Source organism: Ursus americanus, chromosome 18 (assembly GCF_024610735.1).
Source record: "Ursus americanus isolate L20-20 chromosome 18, mUrsAme1.1.p, whole genome shotgun sequence".
NCBI classification, from domain to species: Eukaryota; Metazoa; Chordata; class Mammalia; order Carnivora; family Ursidae; genus Ursus; species Ursus americanus.
Window position 1 is genome coordinate 7,810,104 of NC_142144.1, and position 20,231 is coordinate 7,830,334.

General features: G+C 56.3%; 2 protein-coding genes across 8 annotated transcripts in view; both read left to right on the forward strand.

Annotated features, from left to right (window-relative positions):
- SH2D3C (SH2 domain containing 3C) overlaps window positions 1-15,321 on the forward strand; it is a 28,696-nt gene extending 13,375 nt beyond the window's left edge. For 4 of the 5 annotated variants that reach the window (XM_045771136.2, XM_045771138.2, XM_045771139.2 and 1 more), the window contains 9 exons: window positions 6,083-6,211; window positions 7,340-7,794; window positions 8,968-9,092; window positions 10,070-10,605; window positions 11,543-11,658; window positions 12,207-12,378; window positions 13,139-13,250; window positions 13,585-13,791; window positions 14,716-15,321. In XM_045771136.2, the coding sequence (XP_045627092.1) occupies window positions 6,083-6,211; window positions 7,340-7,794; window positions 8,968-9,092; window positions 10,070-10,605; window positions 11,543-11,658; window positions 12,207-12,378; window positions 13,139-13,250; window positions 13,585-13,791; window positions 14,716-14,891 (2,028 nt within the window). In that variant the 3' untranslated portion in view covers window positions 14,892-15,321. Of the gene's footprint in view, window positions 1-2,187; window positions 2,284-6,082; window positions 6,212-7,339; window positions 7,795-8,967; window positions 9,093-10,069; window positions 10,606-11,542; window positions 11,659-12,206; window positions 12,379-13,138; window positions 13,251-13,584; window positions 13,792-14,715 lie in introns of those variants that run through there. The other variant, XM_045771140.2, reaches the window with a different exon arrangement.
- Window positions 15,322-16,692: 1,371 nt separating this feature from the next.
- TOR2A (torsin family 2 member A) lies at window positions 16,693-20,063 on the forward strand. Of its 3 annotated transcripts, none has more exons than XM_045771131.2 (5): window positions 16,693-16,915; window positions 17,524-17,789; window positions 18,473-18,648; window positions 19,339-19,466; window positions 19,604-19,849. In XM_045771131.2, the coding sequence occupies exons 1-5, from the start codon at window positions 16,765-16,767 to the stop codon at window positions 19,702-19,704; spliced, it is 822 nt and encodes a 273-aa protein (XP_045627087.2). In that variant the 5' UTR covers window positions 16,693-16,764; the 3' UTR covers window positions 19,705-19,849. The 3 variants fall into 3 exon arrangements, with proteins under 3 accessions (XP_045627087.2, XP_045627086.2, XP_045627088.2); XM_045771130.2 differs by having other exon boundaries at window positions 16,705-16,915; window positions 19,678-20,063; XM_045771132.2 differs by lacking the exon at window positions 17,524-17,789 and having other exon boundaries at window positions 16,778-16,915; window positions 19,678-20,063.
- Window positions 20,064-20,231: the final 168 nt, after the last annotated feature.

A 20,231-nucleotide genomic window follows, 5' to 3' on the forward strand; every position in this document is an offset into this window, starting at 1 on the left:
AGAGCCAGCCTCCCTGCTGAGTATGGCAGGGACAGCAGAGGGCTGGGAGCATCAGGTCTCGTGTTCGAAGGGCTCCTGGTTCACGTGGGGACCAGGAGAGAATCACATGGTGGTGTGGCCTCGTGTTTTGTAATCCAGCAGATTTAGTCCCAGATCTGCCACTTACTTGCTACGTGACTTTGGGTATGTGGGTCACTTCCCTGAGCCTCAGTGTTCACCTATATGAAATGGGGTAGCAGTGGCTCTTCCCAACTAGGGTTGCTATGGGCTCAATGAGTCCATGCTTATAAGTAGGGTTGCTGGGCCTGGAATAGAGCCGGCTGGCCCGGCTCCTGACCCTGTGGACATTCCATCCCCCGAGATACTGCCTATAAAGCCCTGTGTAAGTGACTAGCCATGAGGCAGCATGGGAAGTGCTCGGATATCTGCCCCTTGCTGTCATCAGAAGCCTCAGATAGGAAGCCATTGGAGCTCAGCAGGTAGAGGATGACTTTCAGCTTGGACTATGGGGAGGGGGAGATCAAGGAAGGCTTTCTGGAGGAGGAGACATTGAAACCAAGCCATTACAGTTGACCAGGAACATTCACCAACATCCTGTCCCCAAAGGAAAAGCTGAAAAGGAGCAAAGACAAGCAGAGATAGACAGTAGAGTGGTCCAAGCAGAGGCAAGTGTGGGCAAGGTCAGAAAGCAAGCCGAGTGAGCCCAGGGAAGTGCAGCCCAGGGCTGTGACAAGTTGAGCTGCTCCTGGAATCTGGGCCCTGGCTCTTCAGCCCTTAACCACAGGGGGACAGAGGGCTCAGGGAGAACCGGCACCAAAGCCAGTGGGTAGACACAGGGGACATACATTTTAGCACCCTGCAGTTTTCAGATACCTAGCAAGGTAGTGAGATCTCCATCACTGGTGGTAGTAAGATCCCTGTGAGGATTATTAGCTTTGTATTTTTCCTTTAGTTTATGGGGCTAAAAATATACTTTAAAATACTATAAAAGAAATAATACCTGTTCACTGGAACTAATTAAAGGATGAAGTCAAAAGAACATTAGTTTTAGCTTCAAGCCTCAGACGGTGGTAGAATCAATAGTCTGTTACCAACAATCCATTCCTGCCCAGAGGTACTAGCTTCCAGAACTCCAGGGTTCTCAGACCACAGTGTGAATAATTTGATTCCAAGTCAAGGATTCTGAAGTTCGAAGACCATAAAATTCCACACTCCATGCTCAGAGCTTCAGGTGTATTTGTGGAAAACAATGGAACAACTGAGGCCCAGAGAGGTGAACTCATCTCCCTAACATCACACAGCCGGTCAAAAGGATTTGTACCCTAGGCCTGACTGATGCAGAGTCAGTGACGGCTCCCCCTTAATTCTAGGACAAAAAGTCCAGACTGTAAGACAATTGGCGATAATAACATGCATTTATTGAGCACTTACTTTATGCTCGGCAACTTAATGTGCATCAGACTCAGCCAAGGCTCAGAAGGGTTCTGTTAGGTCAGCACAGGTATGTTTTCCAGAGGAGTGAATCCAGGCTCCAAGAGAAGGGGCTGTTGGGGTGGAGGTGGGGACCGGGCTAGCTGAACCCACGTTGGTGTCCTAAGCATTGAGCCTTACTGACTCTTTGCACCCCCAGAGTCTGTCAGTCTAGCCTCCCGCAATTCTCGATCGAGTCCCTGATTCAGGTGACAAATCCTGGGCTCTGAGAGATTTCCTGAGGGCACAAAGGATTTGGTCAAATGCATACAGGGCTTTTTCCAGCTTTAGATATGATTTAATTCAAAGTCTTTGCCTGCTCCGGGTCAGTGAAGGGTACGGTGAATCGGGGGAGCCAGGAAACCCCCCTCCCGGGCCCAGACATCCCCACCCTATCCCTCTGCCCCCCACCCCCCGCGACCGCCCCCCTAGACGGTCCTCTGCTCCGCTTCCCCGACTCCAGGCAGCCCTGCGGGGCTGGAGCGCAGGGGGCGAGGGGCGGGGAGCGGGGGCGGGCGGAGGGAGGAACAATGGCCCCCTCCCCTCCCCTGACCGGCTGGAGGGTGGGGTCTCCCCGCCCCGCCTCCCCGCTCCTCCCCCGCTAAGGCGATGAGGTAATCGCGCCGCTGAGAGGCACGCGCAGCCGGTGCCCAGCCCGGTCGGTCCCCCGCGCCCCTGCCCCGCCGGCCGCCGCCCCCCGCACCGGCCCGGCACCGGACGCCCGGCCCCACCATGACCGAGCGGTGCAGCCTGTGGAGTGCCCTATCGGCCGCCGCCTGCTGCTTCTACCGCGGCTCTTTCGTGCAGGTGCAGGTGAGGGGGCGGCTCGGCCCCGCCAAGCGCTCCGGGCTGGGACTCCGGCCGCTCCGCCCCGGGCCCGGCGACCGGGAGCCGCAGCCGGGGTGGCGCCTCGCAGGGTCTGGCGGGGCAGGGGCAGGGGCAGGGGCTGCGGGAGGGGGCGGGGTCGCCCCAGCCTCACCTCTGGGCGACCGGCCGCTCCGCAGGGTGAGGGTCCAGGCTGCCGCTCTCGGGACTCGAGGCTGAGGGGCTGCCGTTTCGGTCCTGCCTCCTCCGCAGGCGGAGCTGAGCTGGGGTACTGGGTCCTGGGAGCTGCGGTCCCCGGCGTCCTGCCGGTACTCCGGCGTGCGCTCCGGCCCCTGCGGCTGACCCGGGCAGCCTAGCTCCCCATTGTACCGGGAGCTCCGGGCTGGGGTCCGAAGGCTGAGTGAGGGGCGGGAAGCTGAACGGGTGCTGCGGGTCCCGGGGCTAGGGCCAGAGCGCCCGCCACTCTCCCGCCCTCTAGGTGGGCTGGGGCAGGCTCGGGGCGCGGGACTCCCAGCCCAGCCGGCCGGGCAGTGCGGATAGGCGCCGCGGCGGTGAAGGGGTTAAACGGAAGGGGGTGGAGGGGAGGACCTGGACCCCGCCTCTGCGGAGCATCATCTGGGGATGGCCTTGCTTGGGGTTGCCAGACCGTAGGAAGCTGGAGGGGGCTTGCTGGGCGCGGGCTGGGGGTTAGGGGTTAAGACCCTGACCGGGGATCTCTGCGCTTTTGCCTCCGGAGCCCCCTGGGGGACGCCGGGCGCGTCACCTCTGCGCTCCCCCGGGCTCACACACACGCTCCGAGCCCGCCTGAATGACGGCCCCGCCGGCAGCGGAGCGCAGCATCCCCGCACCGGCCAATCAGGCGCGCGCAGGCGGGGAGGCGGTGAGATCATCTCTGGCCAATAGCGGTGCGCCGAGCGCAAGGATGCTGCATTCGCGCCCCAGCCCGCAACTCCCACCCCCTCCCCGCCTCCCAGTCTTGGGAGCTGGGGACCCCCTAGTCGAGAGTGAGGAGGAGGAGGGCACAGGACCCTAGGGTTCCCCAACCCTGGGTGTGTGGGAGGACCAAGTTGGTTCCCCCAGATCTCCCTGTGACCATTGATTATGGCTGGAAAAGTGGAGTCCAGTCTCCCCACTCCCCGCCCCGTTTACAGATGAGGCTACCCAGGCTCAGAGAGGGAAAATGACTAACTCAAGGTCACACAGTGGTAGGCAGAGTCTTGTGGCCAGGTTCTTTACCTCATAGCCCACTCCCCTTCTTTGCCTCATGTCTATCTTGCTCCAGCCGTGGAACTGGGGTGAGTTCTCAATTACATGCTTTTTTGTCAAGGAGAAGAACCCCAGAAACCTGGGGTACTGGTATTCTCTCCTTTGTGACTTCCAGTCTTCCATCCCCAGGGTGTGGTGTGGTATAGGGAGGGAGGCCAAGGACCCTAAAGAATAGGGAACTCCATACAGAAGTGTAGATATATGAGGATACCTCCATTTCAGTCAGCCCTCGGCCTTCCTACCCTTCAGGGGTATCAGTTTCTACCCTGGGTAGAGGGCGTACAGAAGCCCCATCCCCAGGACCTGTCTTTTCCTGAGCACCTGTACCATCGCTGACCCCCACCATCTGTCCCCAGAGCCCTACAGGCCCCTCAAAGCCCCAAGTTTTGTGGGCCCATCACCAAGCTGCTCTGCTCCAGCTTTGCCCACCTCAGAGAGTGTCTCATTGTCCTCCCAGATCTCCATCTGAAATCCTCTCTGACCCCTCCACCCTCCTCCCCGTCCTGATCAATGGCTACTTAAATACTCTTTTCCCAGTCCCCACCCCCGTGCCCCGCCCTTCCCTGCCAGTGCCTGGAAAGCACTAAGCCACTCTCCACACAGCAGACTGAATCTTGAAAAACCCTCTGTGGCTCTGCTGTGGCCTCTGGGTAAACCCCAGCTCCCCACAGCAGCCTGACAGCCCCGCTCCACCTGCGCCCATCATCCTCTGCCCCTTTGAAGCCCCCCCCCACCCCAAGACCTTGGCTCTGCCTAGTCAGGGCCCTGACTCTGCCACTGTCTTCCCAGAAACTCTTCCCTGCCCACCTGTTTGCCTATCTGTCCCTGTCCTGATGCTTTTACTGGGCTCATCCAGTCCTTCTGCAGGCCTCCGTGGAAACATCACCTCTTCTGGGACTCGACTCTGACTAGATGAGGAAGGACACTCTTAGCTGCTCCCAGAGCTTTCTGTGTATCTCTGAACATTCAGAAAACTGGAATTGCTTGTCAGTGTCTGCGTGGCTCTCTGAGATCACCTGCCTTGATGACCTTGGGGCCTCAGCCCCTGGCACAGGACCTGTCCCAAAGTGGGGGCTTAGTCATCATTGAAATAATGAAGTCAGAGACTATAGATATCACTGAAGCTGGGGATCAGGGTGTCTTGGGAGCAGTGTGGATTGGGGTAAACTGAGGCAGTGTGGGAGCAGAGGTGTGGGGAATGGAGCTTGCAGTGTTAGGCTCTGAGATCTTTGGAAGGTCTGAAAAAGCAGGGAGTGAATTAGAGGACCCTCGGGCCCTGGTGAGTAGGGGGTCCTGGAAAGTGATTGTCACCTGCACTGAAGCCAGGCCCTCTAGGCCCTCTTTCATCTGTCTTGCTGTCTGGCCAGTTTGGGGCCAGATCTACCTGTCCTAGAACAGCCATCTTTGGGGCCTGGAGTTGGGGAATGGGAGAGGAAGCAATGTCGCATGTCCTCACAGTGACGAGGACATCTATGGGCTAGTCACAGTACCCTGGAGTATTGTCTCCTTTCATCCTTGCAACCCAATGAGGCAGGTTCTATCATTATACCCATTTTACAGAGGAGGAGACTAAGGCCCAGAGAACTCAAAGGGCACAGCCAGGATTGGGCTGGGCTTTGTGGTGGGGCTGCACCTGGCAACGGGAACTCCCCTCCCTCTGCTCTTAGATATCCAACCCAGGGCCATGGTAACCAGGAAACCAGGAGTCTCCCCCTTGGGCAGGTGGAAGGGGGGAGTCCTGGGCATTATCTTCATTGAGTGACCTTTGGCTTCCCTGCTTGGCCACAGATTTGCCATCTGGCCAGGATTGCTTGAGATGGCAAGGAGGAAAGGGCCTTGGGAATTGTAAGGGACAGCAGAAGTGTCTGTGTGGGGGCCTCTGATTCCCTGTTTATAGCTGCCTCCTCCACCCTTCCACTGTATAATTCAGCATCCCAGAATGTATCCTCATCCATCCAGCCTTATGTTTTTGTCCTTGCCTTTGCCTGGGTACCTGCGGCCTTACCTCCCAGATCCACCTGTAGAAATCCTGCCTCTCCCCAGCGCAAGATCAGTTTGATCTTTTTGGTGCAGAGTGAGTGTTTTGTTGTTACTGTTCCCTCCAGGAAGGCTTCCTGGACCACTCCACTTGACTTCCATTTTATCTTCTGTCTTCTAAAAGCAACCCGGCTCTGTGCCGCTGTCCAGTACCGTGGTGCTGACCTTATTCTGCTCAAATGTTCCTTTCTCTTTCCCTTCCCCTGCCTAGACTACAAGCTTCCTTGAGGACAGGGCCTGTTTTGTTTACTGTCTCATTTACTCCTGGCGCATAGCACAGGGCCTGGTACACAGTAGGACTAACTGAGATTTCCTTACTCCTGCTGGGGTGGGGACTCACGGGTGAGGACATTTCTGGCACCTGTGCCTAAATTTTCCCAGGGTCCTGGGATGGAAGCAACTCACCTGGGGTGGGGAGGGGTTGGGAGAGAAGAAGGGAGAAGGCTTGGGACCAGATGCCAACTCTTTGCTGTCTCCTTCCCAGTTCTCCAAGGAGAAGTACATCCTGGACTCCTCTCCTGAGAAACTGCACAAGGAGTTGGAGGAGGAACTCAAACTCAGCAGCACAGATCTCCGCAGCCATGCCTGGTACCACGGCCGCATTCCCCGTGAGGTGAGTGGGCCCTGGGCAGGACCTCAGCCCTAGACGTTTCCACCCACCACCTCGGCCAGGCCCTCCCAAAGAGGCTCTGACCCACTGCTTGGTGGATTCAGTCCGAGTGGACTGCAATGAGGTCTAACTCTGTCATTTACTGACTGTGTGACCTTGCACAGTCACTTCACCTCTCTGAGCCTCAGTTTCTTCTTCTATGAGATGGATGGTAATGATAGTACCTGCCTTAAAGGGTTGCTGTGAGAATAAGTGAAACAATGCCTATAAAGTGCTTAACTTGATGTCTGACACGTGGCGGGCTCAATGTTATTATTAGTGTTGTTATTGCTATTATTATTACTATTATTTTTAACTGTTTTTTTCCATGAGTCTATACATTGGCCTCTTGTGTGTTTGGTTAGTGAGTGTCAGGGCCTAGGATTCTCAGTTTTGGCAAAATTGAGTTTCTGTGCCGAGGCCCAGATGGGCTGATAGTCACCTGTTCCCTCTTTCATTCATGCTATGGATCTTTGTCAAGCATCGACTCTGCCAGGCCCTGTGCTGGGACCAAGAATGTGGAGAGAAAATTGGTGATGGCTCCCCCGGAGGGTCAGTAGTCCAGTCAGAGCCCAGTGGAAGAAGGGCAGGAACAGAGCATCCATCAGGGAGTGAGGGCCGGCCCTGAGGAGGGGGTGCTGAGCACAGAGGCCAGTGAGAGATGGACAGGAGTTCACCAAGTGGGCAGGGTGGGAAGGATGTTCCAGGCAGAGAGGGCAGCCTGAAGGTACAAAGGCCCAGAGTCCTGGGAGAGCACTGGGTATTTGAAGGAACGAAGACTGGGAATTCACTCTGAATTCATTCTGCTCCTGAGAAGGAGCAGGTCTGAGAGCTGAGTTTCAGATTATGGCGGCCCCCAGCTCTCCCAGACTCTGTGTCCCTGTGCCTTACATTCCAGGGTGTCGTGTCCTCCCATTCCCGAGCCTCTGTGCACCTGACCCAGGGCCTATGGCTGAATTGCCGCCTCCACATCTGGGTCACTGTGTCCCCCTTCCTAAGCTTTAGATATCTCTGTTCCCTGTGTACCCCAGATCCCGGGTCTGACCCTCCCCTGCCCCGGCCCTGCTCCAGCCTGATCACTGCCTCCCGCAGGTATCGGAGACCCTGGTGCAGCGCAACGGCGACTTCCTCATCCGGGACTCTCTCACCAGCCTGGGGGACTATGTGCTCACGTGCCGCTGGCGCAACCAGGCCTTGCACTTCAAAATCAACAAGGTGGTGGTGAAGGCCGGGGAGAGCTACACCCACATCCAGTACCTGTTCGAGCAGGAGAGCTTCGACCACGTGCCCGCCCTTGTGCGGTACCACGTGGGCAGCCGCAAGGCCGTGTCAGAGCAGAGCGGGGCCATCATCTACTGCCCTGTCAACCGCACCTTTCCGCTGCGCTACCTGGAGGCCTGCTACGGCCTGGGCCAGGGCAGTGGCAAGGCTGCCAGCCCCGCCAGCCCCTCGGGCCCCAAGGGCAGCCACATGAAGCGGCGCAGCGTCACCATGACTGATGGGCTCACCGCTGACAAGGTCACCCGCAGCGATGGCTGCCCCACCAGGTAAGCGGGGACCCCTCGCTAGGCCTCAGTCTCCCCGTTTGGCAAGTGGGGGTATCCGTCATCAGAGTGCTGGTGAGGAGTGGGAGGCCCAGCCCCTCTGACCTGGGAGGAATGAGGAGGAGGAGGGGCTGAGTGCAGGGTCTGCAGACAGCCAGGCCCCCAGCCACACCCAGTCGGCTACCTGGGCCCTGACGCTCCCCTCTCATGACCATGTTCCTACCCATAAAGGGCCCTCTCTCAGATACCCCCCAGCCTAGGGGACCCCTGGGTGCTGTCCTGTCCCTGCTGCTCTCCTTCCCGACCCACGTAGGTAGGCCAAGGCGGGCATCAGAGCAGAGGGCTTTGCAAGGGGATGGGACATTGCCAGCAACACTTTGATGACACCCAGTTTGCCTCTGGGGCTGGGTGAGACGAGGCCAGGCAAAGCCACAGCAGGGACTCATTCCTGAGGCTCTAGTGTGCACCCGGCCCTGTGCGGAGGGCTGTCTGCCCAAGCTCATCAACTCCCATGTCCTTCTGGGAGCTGGCTCCTGTGCACACCCCACTTTACAGATGAGGGAATAGGTGTAGAGAGGGGAAGCCGCTTGCTGAAGAGTGGGAGGACTGAGATTCAAACTATGTCTGCAACTCCAAAGTCTGTACCCCTCATTTCTATGGCCTCCCTGGTTGTTTGCAAAGAGACCCGCCATCCTGTGCCACCAGCACTTGGATAGGTCCCATCTCCCTAGGCCTGGGCTGGGTGCTATCAGCCAAGGAATTGCTGGTTGGAGTCTCCGTGGGCAGTAGCTCCTTTGCCTGTGGTTTAGAACCAGTGCTCATAATGGTGCCAGGATCTGGCGCTCCTCAGAATGTAGGAGCAGTGAGGAGATGCCAGCCTGGTGGGCCTGGTTCCCTCAGGCTCCCCATCCTTTCTGCTAGGCCTGCTTCCCAGGCAGTTCTCTAAGTTGGAGGCAACGTTCTCAGGGAAGAGAGCGGTTGTGTGGGTAGTGGACTATACAAACACTCCCCGCTCTGGGCTTCAGTCTTACATTTGCCAGTTAGTACTACACTCTCCAAGCCTTTTCTGCCTCTGACGTTCAGTCAGTCTAGGATGGAGGCAGAGGTGGGGGTCCTAAGGCCAGCTGAGGACCCTGCCCTCTGGGCTCTGTGCTCATGAAGGTATCTGCTCCACAGCACCTCATTGCCCCACCCCCGGGAATCTATACGCAACTGTGCCCTCAGCATGGACCAGATCCCGGACCTGCACTCGCCCATGTCACCCATCTCCGAGAGTCCCAGCTCCCCCGCCTACAGTACTGGTATGGCCAATGGAGGGGAAGGGGCCCGTGGGGGGAAGCTGGTGGGAGTGACCTTGTGTGTGCACACGTGCTCTGTTTGTCTTTGATGACTTCTGTTACAGTGTGTGGTTACGTGTGTTTCTACCTCTTTACTGAGAGGGATGCCCTGCAAAAATTCACACTAAAAACCAGACAGCGGAACTACTGATAGTGTCTCTACGGGTTGTCACACATTTTTCCCTAAACACAGGCTGGCCAACCTGTCATAACTACAAATTTGCCTTCGAACCAATTCCCCCAAATGTAAAAGTTAAAATTCCTTGCCCCAAATGATTTATCAGACTTTTTCTGAGCAACATGGCAGAGCGAAGTATCCAGGACTGAGGATTTCAAGCCCAGCTCTCCCACGTGCTGGGTAGTGACCTCAGGCAGGGCAGTTGACCTCTCTGAGCCTCAGTTTTCTCCTTGTAGAATGAGGATCGTGGAAGTACTTACTTCCCAGGATGTTAGGGTTAAATGGGCTAAGGTACAAAGAAGGATCTCACAGGCAGGAAGAGCTCAATATACATCACCTCTCATTTTGGGTGATGGTTTCACTGCCGTTGACCAGCATATGGCCAGCATGTTGCCAGCTCCTGGCACATGTGTACTCAATAAATCATTGCTAATTCATTGAGAAATAATTCCACACAATGAACTCCAGCAAGTGCTTATTAGCATCCCTGAATCACGGCAAGCTCCTCTAAGTAGTTCAGTGGTTCCCCAAGGCTGCAGTGGCCTTAGGGTAGGAGCGAGCAAACTCCTGGGGTCCAGGCAATTTGGGAGTATCCTTGAGGCCTGGTCAGTTTACCTGAGGCTGCCGGGCCTGGCCTGGGTGCAGGGAGGTGGGGACATCACCCCTATAGGGTGGGTGGAGCCTGTCCTTTGGGAAGAGGGTGGGAGAACTTCACGGGGTGGGGAGCTCTGGTAACTAGTCCTCCCCCTTTCTCTCCCTGCAGTGACCCGTGTCCACGCCACCCCTGCAGCTCCCTCAGCCACAGCGCTGCCTGCCTCTCCTGTCACCCGCCGCTCCAGTGAACCCCAGCTGTGTCCCGGAAGTGCCCCAAAGCCCCCTGGGGAGTCGGACAAGGGCCCTTACGCCAGCCCCTCCCACACGCTCTGCAAGGCCTCCCCATCACCATCGCTCAGCAGCTACAGTGACCCGGACTCTGGCCATTACTGCCAGCTCCAGCCTCCTGTCCGTGGCAGCCGAGAGTGGGCAGCAGCTGAGGCCTCCAGCCGGCAGGCCAGGAGCTATGGGGAGAGGCTAAAGGAACTGTCAGAGAATGGGGCACCTGAGGGGGACTGGGGCAGGGCCTTCACAGCCCCCATTGTGGAAGCCACCTCTTCCTTCAACCCAGCTACCTTCCAGTCACTACTGATCCCCAAGGATAATCGGCCACTGGAGGTGGGCCTCCTGCGCAAGGTCAAGGAGCTGCTGGCGGAGGTGGACGCCCGGACACTGGCCCGGCATGTCACCAAGGTTGACTGCCTGGTAGGTGCTGGGAGAGCACTGGGGCAGGGAGAGAGCCTCTGTCCTGTGGCTTTGGAACAGGAGTCCAGGTGGTGAGGAGTTGGCATCTAAATTCCCCAAGTATAGTGAGTGGGTCTGGCTTCTGGCTTCATAGCTGTCCCTAACTTGCTGTGTGACTCTGGGCTGATCACTTTACCTTTCTGGGCCTCCATTTTCTCTTAAAAACAGCAACAACAACAAAAACAGCAACAACAACAGCACAAGATATTCTTGCTTCCTCTAGTTCGGCACTGGAACTGGGTGGTGCTGAAAGCCAGAGCTCCCTGAGGGCAGTTTTTGAGCCTGGTGAGAGTCAGCCTGGCTGTTCCAGAGAATGTAAAAGCCGAGACTACCTGCCCCCACCCCCCTAGTGGACAAAATAAGCAAAACTCATAACCTGGACTCCTAAATTGTCAATGCCTGAGCCTTTGAATGATTCTCGACTATCTAAGGACCCAGAGTCTCTCTGCACCTCAGTTTCTCCCTCTGAAGTTTGAGGGGAACTGATTACTTTATGTGAGGTCCACACTGGCCTCTCAGCTCAGGAAGCAAGAAAAGAGTGCAGATATATTGCCCTGTGGAGAGTGCTAGGTGTGAAGGCAGCAGTTCTGGGTTCTAGGCCCAATGTGTGACCTTGGACAAATCCTTTCCCTCCCTGGGTCTCAGGTTTGTCTTCTGGAACAAAGGTGTCCTGGTCACCTTTGCCCATATCAAACACCTCTGGGCATTTTCCCACTTATCCCTCATTTCACGGAAATGAGGGGGAAATGAGGTTCATTCGCTCCATGGCAGAGGGTGAGAGCTGGAATTCAAACTCATCTCCCAGCCAGGCTGCCCTCCTAGATAAAGCTCTCTGACTCCCAGATGGCTTGGGCCAGCCGCGACAGGAAATTAATCAGCCCTCTGGGCGTCCTTGCAGGTTGCTAGGATACTGGGCGTTACCAAGGAGATGCAGACCCTAATGGGAGTCCGCTGGGGCATGGAGCTGCTCACCCTCCCCCATGGCCGGCAGCTACGACTAGACCTGCTGGAAAGGTAAGGCAAGCACCTGCACCCGGGAGCTCGCGGGGAATCCCCCGGACTACCTCCCTGCCCTTTTGCTGTGGCCGGTTGGCCAATCAGAGTCTCTCAGCCCGGCTCCCATGGGTTCCGGCTACGCCCTCTATCCATTGACGAATCGCAACTGCTCGGTACCGAGCTCCAAGCAATCCTAGTTTCGCCAAAGCCTGAGTCCTATCTCCGGAGTCATCTTTTGCACCCTCTTGACCAATCACACTCCGTGAGCCGTGGCCCAGCCCATCAGTTCTGGCTACTCTTCTTTCTTAAAACTGTTCTGCCGCGTGAATTCCACTGATCGATCACAAGCCCCTCAGCCTGGCGCTCCGAAGCCTCTGGCCCCGCCCATGATTTACACTGACCAATCAGAAGCCCTTAGCCTGCTTTCCCTCGCTCTGGCCGCGCCCCCTAATCTCATTGACCCTTTCCAATCTGTCACTTTGGGCTCGGCCCTCCGCCCCTCGGCGCCCAACCACAAGCAGTAACAGGACCCCTCCCCTCTGACCTGGCCCTGGCCGCTGTGACAGGTTCCACACCATGTCCATCATGCTGGCCGTGGACATCCTGGGCTGCACGGGCTCCGCCGAGGAGCGCGCAGCGCTTCTACACAAGACCATCCAGCTGGCGGCTGAACTTCGGGGGACGATGGGCAACATGTTCAGCTTCGCTGCGGTCATGGGCGCCCTGGATATGGCCCAGGTACGGAGGGGTGCATCTCGAGCTGGGCTTCAGGAAGTCGGTATCTGGAGGAGCCCTGGGATACGTTCGAATAGGGAAGAACTTGGTGACTTTTAGGCAGCATCGGTGAAAGGGTTAACTGTTGAGAACTGAGTTCTCTAAGCGGTGACCTGCTCCAAGACCAAGTCTTGCCCCTTCTTGGGGCCTCAGTTTACCCACCTGCAAAACGAGTGAGGAGCATTATATGAGTTTCAAGAATATAAGATGGCTATTAGCGAGCACTTAACATATGCTAGGTGCTACACTCAGTACTTCATAAGCATTGATTCCTCAGAACAATCTTGTGAAGTGCCTTTATTGTCCCATTTTACTTATGGAGAAATTGAGGCACAGCAGTACTTGCCTAAGGTCACACAGTCAGAGACTGAAGAAGTTGGGATTGAAAAGCGGGTCTGTTTCCAAGCCCGAACCTCCTCCACACTCTACACTTGCTCTCCCATGCCTAGTCAGTAGTGACCACAGCTCCCAGCTCTGCTACCTAATTTTGCAATGACCTTGGGCAAGTCATTCCCCTCGCTGAGCCACAGTTCCCTCATCTGTAAAATGAGCTGTTGCAAGGCCTCACGGGAGAATGTGAAGAGCAGCCAGCACTGTCCCTGGTACATGAAAGATGACCATGATAATAACTAGTATCCCACATCCGGGTGTCCACTCAGCAGGGTGGCCTGTGGCCCATGCAGGTCCCTTCCCTGGCTGGGCGCTCACAGTCTGCTCTCCCCAGATTGCCCGGCTGGAGCAGACATGGGTGACCCTTCGGCAGCGACACACAGAGGGTGCCATCCTCTATGAGAAGAAGCTCAAGCCATTTCTTAAGAGCCTCAACGAGGGCAAAGGTACCTCTCCCACCTTGCTGTGTGACCCTTCCCTGTCTGGGCTGGCAAAGACTCTCCCGGTGTGGACGATGACGAGAGCTTGACTGAGCTCTGCCCAGGCTAATCTCTTTGGGCTCCCTTTCTGCACTCGGCAACCTTAAGAGCAGCGGTCAGGACCAGGCTCAGCCCTCGGGGCTGCGCCAAGGCTGCAGCAGGGTCAGCTGGAGGGGCTAGTCTTGGGAGTCGGGAGCCCTGGGACCTCAGGCAGATCCACCCGCTGCCTTACCTGTTGGCCGGGAGCGCTGCGGGTGGTGGGGCCTCCAAAGTCTCTAAGCGGTTGCCTTCCTCCCTGCAGAAGGCCCGCCGCTGAGCAACACCACGTTTCCCCATGTGCTGCCGCTCATCACTCTGCTGGAGTGTGACTCGGCCCCGGCAGAGGGCCCTGAGCCCTGGGGCAGCACGGAGCACGGCGTGGAGGTGGTGCTGGCCCACCTGGAGGCTGCCCGCACGGTGGCCCACCACGGAGGCCTGTATCACACCAACGCAGAGGTCAAGCTGCAGGGTGAGTCATAGGTCGCATCTGGGGGGTGACACGGTCACTGGTCACCCTGTCCGGGTCTCCCTCCACCGGATTGGCTCTCCCCTTTCGTCCAAACCTCCATTCGCATTTCTCTATTCCTCTGTCCGGCCCCGCTCCCTGACTCCTTTTCCTTATCCCTGTTTTTCACTTTCTTATCAGTTCAACTGTTCGTGAAGGCACCGGGTGGGGGTGGAGGAACACAGAGATGATTCAAAGAGCACCCTAGCTGTGTATCTTTTCTTTGAGCCTCTGTTTTCTCACCTGTGAAGTGGACTTCCTAACAGGATTACTTTACAAGTTTGTTTACAAAGCACTCGGCCTGGGGCTGAGACACACCTGCGTGGTCCTCAAGGTGCTCCCAGTCTAGGCGAAAGGGAGAGCTCCCTCGTTAAAGAAGTGGAGAGAGAGTGGCTTCAAGCAATCCAGCTTTTACTGCTTTAGGCATTATTTAAGTCATAAAAGTTCACTGTAGGCAAATTGCAAATTCAGCTGAGCAAAAAGAAAACACCAAATCACCCACAATCACCCAGAAGCACGTGGTGAGAACATCCTGGTGTTTGTTTTCCTTTTTCTTTTTTTTTAGAGAGAACAGAATTTTTCTTACAAAAATTTACTTGCAAAATGTGTATGTTTCTTAGAAAGAGTTTTGGAACTTAGAGAAAAAAACAAAAAAAAAAGAAAAGAAAAATCTCTCTAAATTGACATTCATATTTTTATCTTCAGTAATTTAAATATTAGATGTTGCAAACGTGGTCATGTTCATTGACAAACCTTGTTGGATTCCTGGTGGAGCTGGGGGGTAAGGCCCTTAGGGACAGGGCCCTGAGGGATGTGTGGGCTTTCGGCAGGACCCCCAGCCTTCCCAGCTGGAGGGTCGTGCCCTGACCCTTGTGCTCTGCCTTGCAGGGTTCCAGGCCCGGCCAGAGCTCCTGGAGGTGTTCAGCACCGAATTCCAGATGCGCCTCCTCTGGGGCAGCCAGGGTGCCAGCAGCAACCAGGCCCGGCGCTATGAGAAGTTCGACAAGGTCCTCACTGCCCTGTCCCACAAACTAGAACCTTCTGTCCGCTCCAGCGAGCTGTGACCCCCGCGGACCCCTCCCCTCTGCAGCTGCGGGCAGCAACAGGGACAGAGGGGCACAGACCTCTCCCCAGAGCACCCCAGAGACACTGTGATCAGCCCGAAACTATTCTGGGCCCAAACCAGGATCTCCCGTGCACCTCCAGGGACCTGCATGGACCCTGGGCTCCACCCCACCTGCTACGTGCCCACCAAGTCTCCCTTCAGGAAGAACCGGAGCCCTGTTCCTCCCTCCAGCTTCTGCTTCTCTCCTGCCTGCTGAGGTGCCCTGTGTTCGAGCCATGGGAGGGTCCTCACACCTCACTCTTCTCCGGGCATCTGCCCGCAATGGACACCAAGGCCTCCACCCAGTTGTAAATATGTCTGTCTGTTCTGTAAATAGATGTACAGAAGCCATGTTCTTTCTTTCATATAATAAACTTTTATGACTCTTTCTTCTGTCTCTCAGGGGGCCCTGGTGGAAGGAAGTGTCTTTTCGCTTAGGTGAAAGGTGGAAAAATTCAACGGTAAATACTTTTTTAGCACCTGGCACATTCCAGATTCTACCAGGAGCCAGAGTTACAGCCCATACTGAAACCTAGTCCCAGTCCGGGGGGGCTCACAGACCAATGGGGGAAAGAACCAGCTAATTCCAACCAGGGGGAGAAATCCTGGCTAGCCCCTACTCCCATACCATTTCCTGCTTTGGGAGGCTCAGCAAAGGTTCCCACAAATGCACAACCAAGCATTCTTGGAGTGGAAAGGGTTGTTGAAATTTAGGATTCCAACTCTCCCCTGGAAAACAGAACTGGAGGGAGAAGGAACTCTCCCGGGGTCACAGCAACAGAACCTGGGTGTCCTGACCTGGAGTTCTTTTCTTTTCTCAACAGAGGGAACTACTTATTTCTTTTCAGGGCCCCAGAAAGGTGTGTGTGTGTGTGTGTGTGTGTGTGTGTGTGTGTGTGTGTCAGGGAATCTCTAAGAAGGGCCATGAAAGCAGGTGTCTTAATTCCATGGGGAGGGGAGGTAGGCAATGTGGATCAACACAATTCCCATCCAGGCTGGAGGCCTGGAGAGCCTGTTCACTGAATATGAAACGTCTCGGGTCCTTTGCCTTCTGAATCCTTTGACAGAGAGGCTGGATAACCCAGTGCATCAGATCTTTGCAGCAGCTCGACTTGGGTTCAGTTCTATTATTTACTAGCTGGGTGGCCTTGGACAGAGGCTTAACCCCTTGGATCCCAATTTCCTCCTCAATAAAATAAGGACAATAACAAAATCGATTCCCTAGGATTGATGTTAAAGCACTTAGGGCAGAGTAGCTGCTAGGTAGGGGACTGTCATTTTTCATACATACTGGATTGCCAATAATCATTTATTGATTACTTCCCGAGTCAAAACACTTTATGTGTTTGTACCTCATTGAAACATCATCGTTTCTCTGTAGGGCAGATACAGTTACATTAAGACATATAAGGCTCCTAACACTAACGGCACCTAGTAGGTGCTCACCAAAAGCTATATTACTGAGAGCTCTTGTCATATTAAAAAAAAAGAGCATGGAAAAGGAGCTTTGCAAGGTTTAAGGTGCCGCACAAGTTTTTGCTACAATTGTTACGTCACCCTTTGTGGTCATAATCTTTTATTCTTTCGGCGCTATTATGGTCTCCTAGTTACCGTGGCCATGGAAACGCGGCCCGCCGTCCCGGATTGGGATGGTTCGCGGGCTCCCCCTACAGGCTATCTTCCTGTCCTGCTGCTGGATGACGGCTCGGGCCTTTCCGTGGGGAGCCGGGAGTTGTAGGCTACGGAAGGCGGCTGCCGCCGAGAAAGGCACGCCGGGAATTGTGGTCCTAGGGAGGGGCGGTTGGCCCAGACCCGGCTCCCGCCACACCCGCATGGCGGCTGCGACTCGCGGCTGCCGGCCCTGGGGCTCGCTCCTCGGGTTGCTGGGGCTGGTCTCGGCTGCGGCCGCCACCTGGGACCTGACTTCGCTGCATTGCCACTTCGGCACCTTCTGCGAATGTGACTTCCAGCCCGACTTTCAAGGTGAGGAGCCGCAGGAGCCCGGAGCGCAGGGGCCGGCGGACCGGGGAGCCCTCGGACTTTGGGGTTGCGCCCGGGCCAGACCTGGAGGGTAGAACCGGGGCGCGGGACCCGCAGACTTCCGGGTGGCCCGGGCCGGAAGTGGGCCGGGCGTTGAGGGACTGAGAGCCTGGAGCATCGAACTTGGGGCGAGGGTTTGGGGAAGCTGTTTGGGGTCGAGGCAGAGCTCTGTCAGGATGGAGAGAGGCATTTGACAGCAGAGCCTTGGGGGGTTGGGCCTCCACAGTGGACTGGCCATCAGGGAAGAAGCCTGCCTTGAGCATAGGCCGGAGTCTTGGGCCAAACCTGTTGACAGCTCGCAGCCACTTAGAGCTGAGCGCAATGCAGAGGGCCAGCTGGTGGGAGCGCTGCCGAGCGGAGTCAGGTCTGAGGGTGGCTGCCGAAACCGCAACCCGAGTCCTCAAGGGCCCCACTCCCTTTCCAAAGACAGTTTGTAAAAGCGTCCGAGACACAGGGATCCCTAGACCAGGTTCCAGACATGACACCTCCCCACCCCCTTCGGTGACAAGCGTGTGTCTTCATCTCAGATACTGTCCTTCTTGTGGCCCTAGGTCTGGAGTGTGACCTGGCCCAGCACCTGGCCGGCCAGCACTTGGCCAGGGCATTGGTGGTGAAGGCACTGAAGGCCTTTGTGCAGGACCCAGCCCCTACCAAGCCACTGGTCCTCTCCCTGCATGGCTGGACAGGCACCGGCAAGTCCTACGTCAGCTCCCTGCTGGCACACTACCTCTTCCGGGGTGGCCTCCGCAGCCCCCATGTACACCACTTTTCCCCCGTCATCCACTTCCCCCACGCCAGCCACATGGAGCGCTACAAGGTAGGCTGGTGGCATCCTGGACCACCATTCACCTGCATGTTGGGGTGCCAGACCGTAGGGAGTGAATGAGTCCTGAGTCCAGAGAAGGGGGGGAGTCCCTCGCTCCAGGCCACACAGCCAGTTGGAGCCCCAGCTCTCAGGACCCATCGTGAAGAGAGCTTGAGATGGACAAGGGACACGGGATTGTATAGTTGCAGGTATTCTGTATTGAGCACTTACCTTTGCCAGTCTGCGTTATCTTCTTTCGATAAAGCATGGTCCCAATTTGAGCCTTGGAGTAAGCATTCAGTAAATAGTAGCTCTTACTACTATCGTTGTCGATTGCAGGGTCCTTTCCAGGCTGGTCTGTTTCAGCTGTCAACATTATTGAGAAGGTTCAGGGAGCAGAAAGGAACCTTCCTCTTTTATGGAAGTAGGAAGTATCAGAGAAGGAGTTCTGAACAGGCAGATGTGAGGCCTGGGATTGAGTCTCTCTCTGCTTGCTGACTTGCTGTGTGTGTGAGCTTGAACAAGTCTCTGACCCCTCCAGGCCACAGTTTTGCCACCAGCCCCATGAAAGGATTAGTTAGTTCTCTCTGGGAGACCATACGTGCCTGGGAAGGAGATAGTTCTTCCCTTGGGAAGAAGTCTGAGGTGAGAGGAGCACCTCCAGGTGCCTTCAAAGTCCTGCCTCTCCCCTGCAGAAGGATCTTAAGAGCTGGGTCCAGGGGAACCTCACAGCCTGCAGCCGCTCCCTCTTCCTCTTTGACGAGATGGACAAGCTGGACCCAGGTCTGATGGAGGTCCTGCGACCTTTCCTGGGCTCCTCCTGGGTTGTGTTCGGGACCAACTATCGCAAAGCCATCTTCATGTTCATCAGGTAGGCCCACCTTTGCAGCAGCATGGTGCGGGGACATTTGTCCAAGGCCTCAGCTATCCAGTCTCGGCCTGTGGTCCCACACCAGAATACCTTTCCCCCTGAGCCCAGTTGGGCTTTCCCAAAGCCCCTCACACTCTGGCTGTGACGCCGTTCTTTAAATTTTGACATTCTCAAAGCCCATTCTGGGCTCAGTCTTTGGGATCCTCACTGTTTCTTTGTGGAAGCCCTGCTAGGCTAAGAGTTTTCCCTCCTTTGTGGCCAGGACGACACAGACCCGAGAAAAATAGGACTAGGATTCTAGTCCCATCTCTAAGAGTTCTAGCTGTGTTTCCTTGGGCAAATCACTTCACCTCTCTGAACTCCCATTTCCTCTTCCGCACAGCAGGGCCAATATTAATGCCCCACTGTCCTCCTAGGGGCTGGGGGAGGGAAGGTCAGTTAGGGGACCCAAAAGTGTTTTGTAAACTTTAAAGTGCACGCACATATAGGTGAATTTCCAGGCGTCATGGTTGTAGACACGGGCTCTGGAGAGGGGCAGTGGTTCCTATGGTATGTTTGCAGTGGGTTTGGCTCCTGCCGGTACTGAGCTGGGTGCCCAGGCTCAGGTCGTGTTAAGCGGCACATGGGAAGCAAGGGCCAAATCCCGCCCCCCACGGTCTGAGCCGTGGCCCGCATCCCCCATGGTTTCAGCAACACTGGTGGCGAGCAGATCAACCAGGTGGCCCTGGAGGCGTGGCGCAGCCGCCGGGACCGTGAGGAGATCCGCCTGCAGGAGCTGGAGCCCGTCATCTCCCAGGCTTTGCTGGACAACCCGCACCGTGAGTTCAGCTTGGGACCCCCCACCCACCCAGGGTAACTTCAGCAGGCCGAGGCTGCACACCCACATCTGCTGGGCTGGGCCAGGTTCTCCCAGGGTCTGATGTGCGGCCCACTGACCCGGTACTTCTCAGCCCAGGCTTTGGCGCTCCTGGCTGTCATACGACCTCCCTGAGCCAACGCAGATGCTTCTCGCATGTCCCCTTCCTGCAGATGGCTTCTGGCGCTCAGGCATCATAGAAGAACATCTCCTAGATGTCGTGGTGCCCTTCCTACCACTGCAGCGGCACCACGTGCGGCACTGCGTGCTCAACGAGCTGGCCCACCTGGGCCTGGAGCCAAGAGAGGAGGTCGTCCAGGCTGTGCTGGACAGCACCACCTTCTTCCCCGAGGAAGAGCAGCTCTTCTCCTCCAACGGCTGCAAGACTGTGGCCTCCAGAATTGCCTTCTTCCTCTGACTCTCTGGATGGTGTCCTTGCCCTCCTCTCCCTGGCCAGGCTGTGCAGGAAAGCCCTGGGGCCTCTGCAGTAGGCACCCTTTTCCCAAGCCTCTTTGGAGAGTGAGACACAGAACCCAAAGTGAAGATGAGGAGGCATGCTGGCTAGGCCATGAAGACAGAGGGCCCTGGCCTCTTCACTGGTCTGAGGGCCTCTTGGCCTTTGCTTCCTTCCCTAGAGAAACCACTGGTGACCCCAGGACTTCAGTGAGCCTTGACCTTGACCTCCAGCCTAAGCCTTCTTAAAATGTGAATTATAACTCAGGGACTG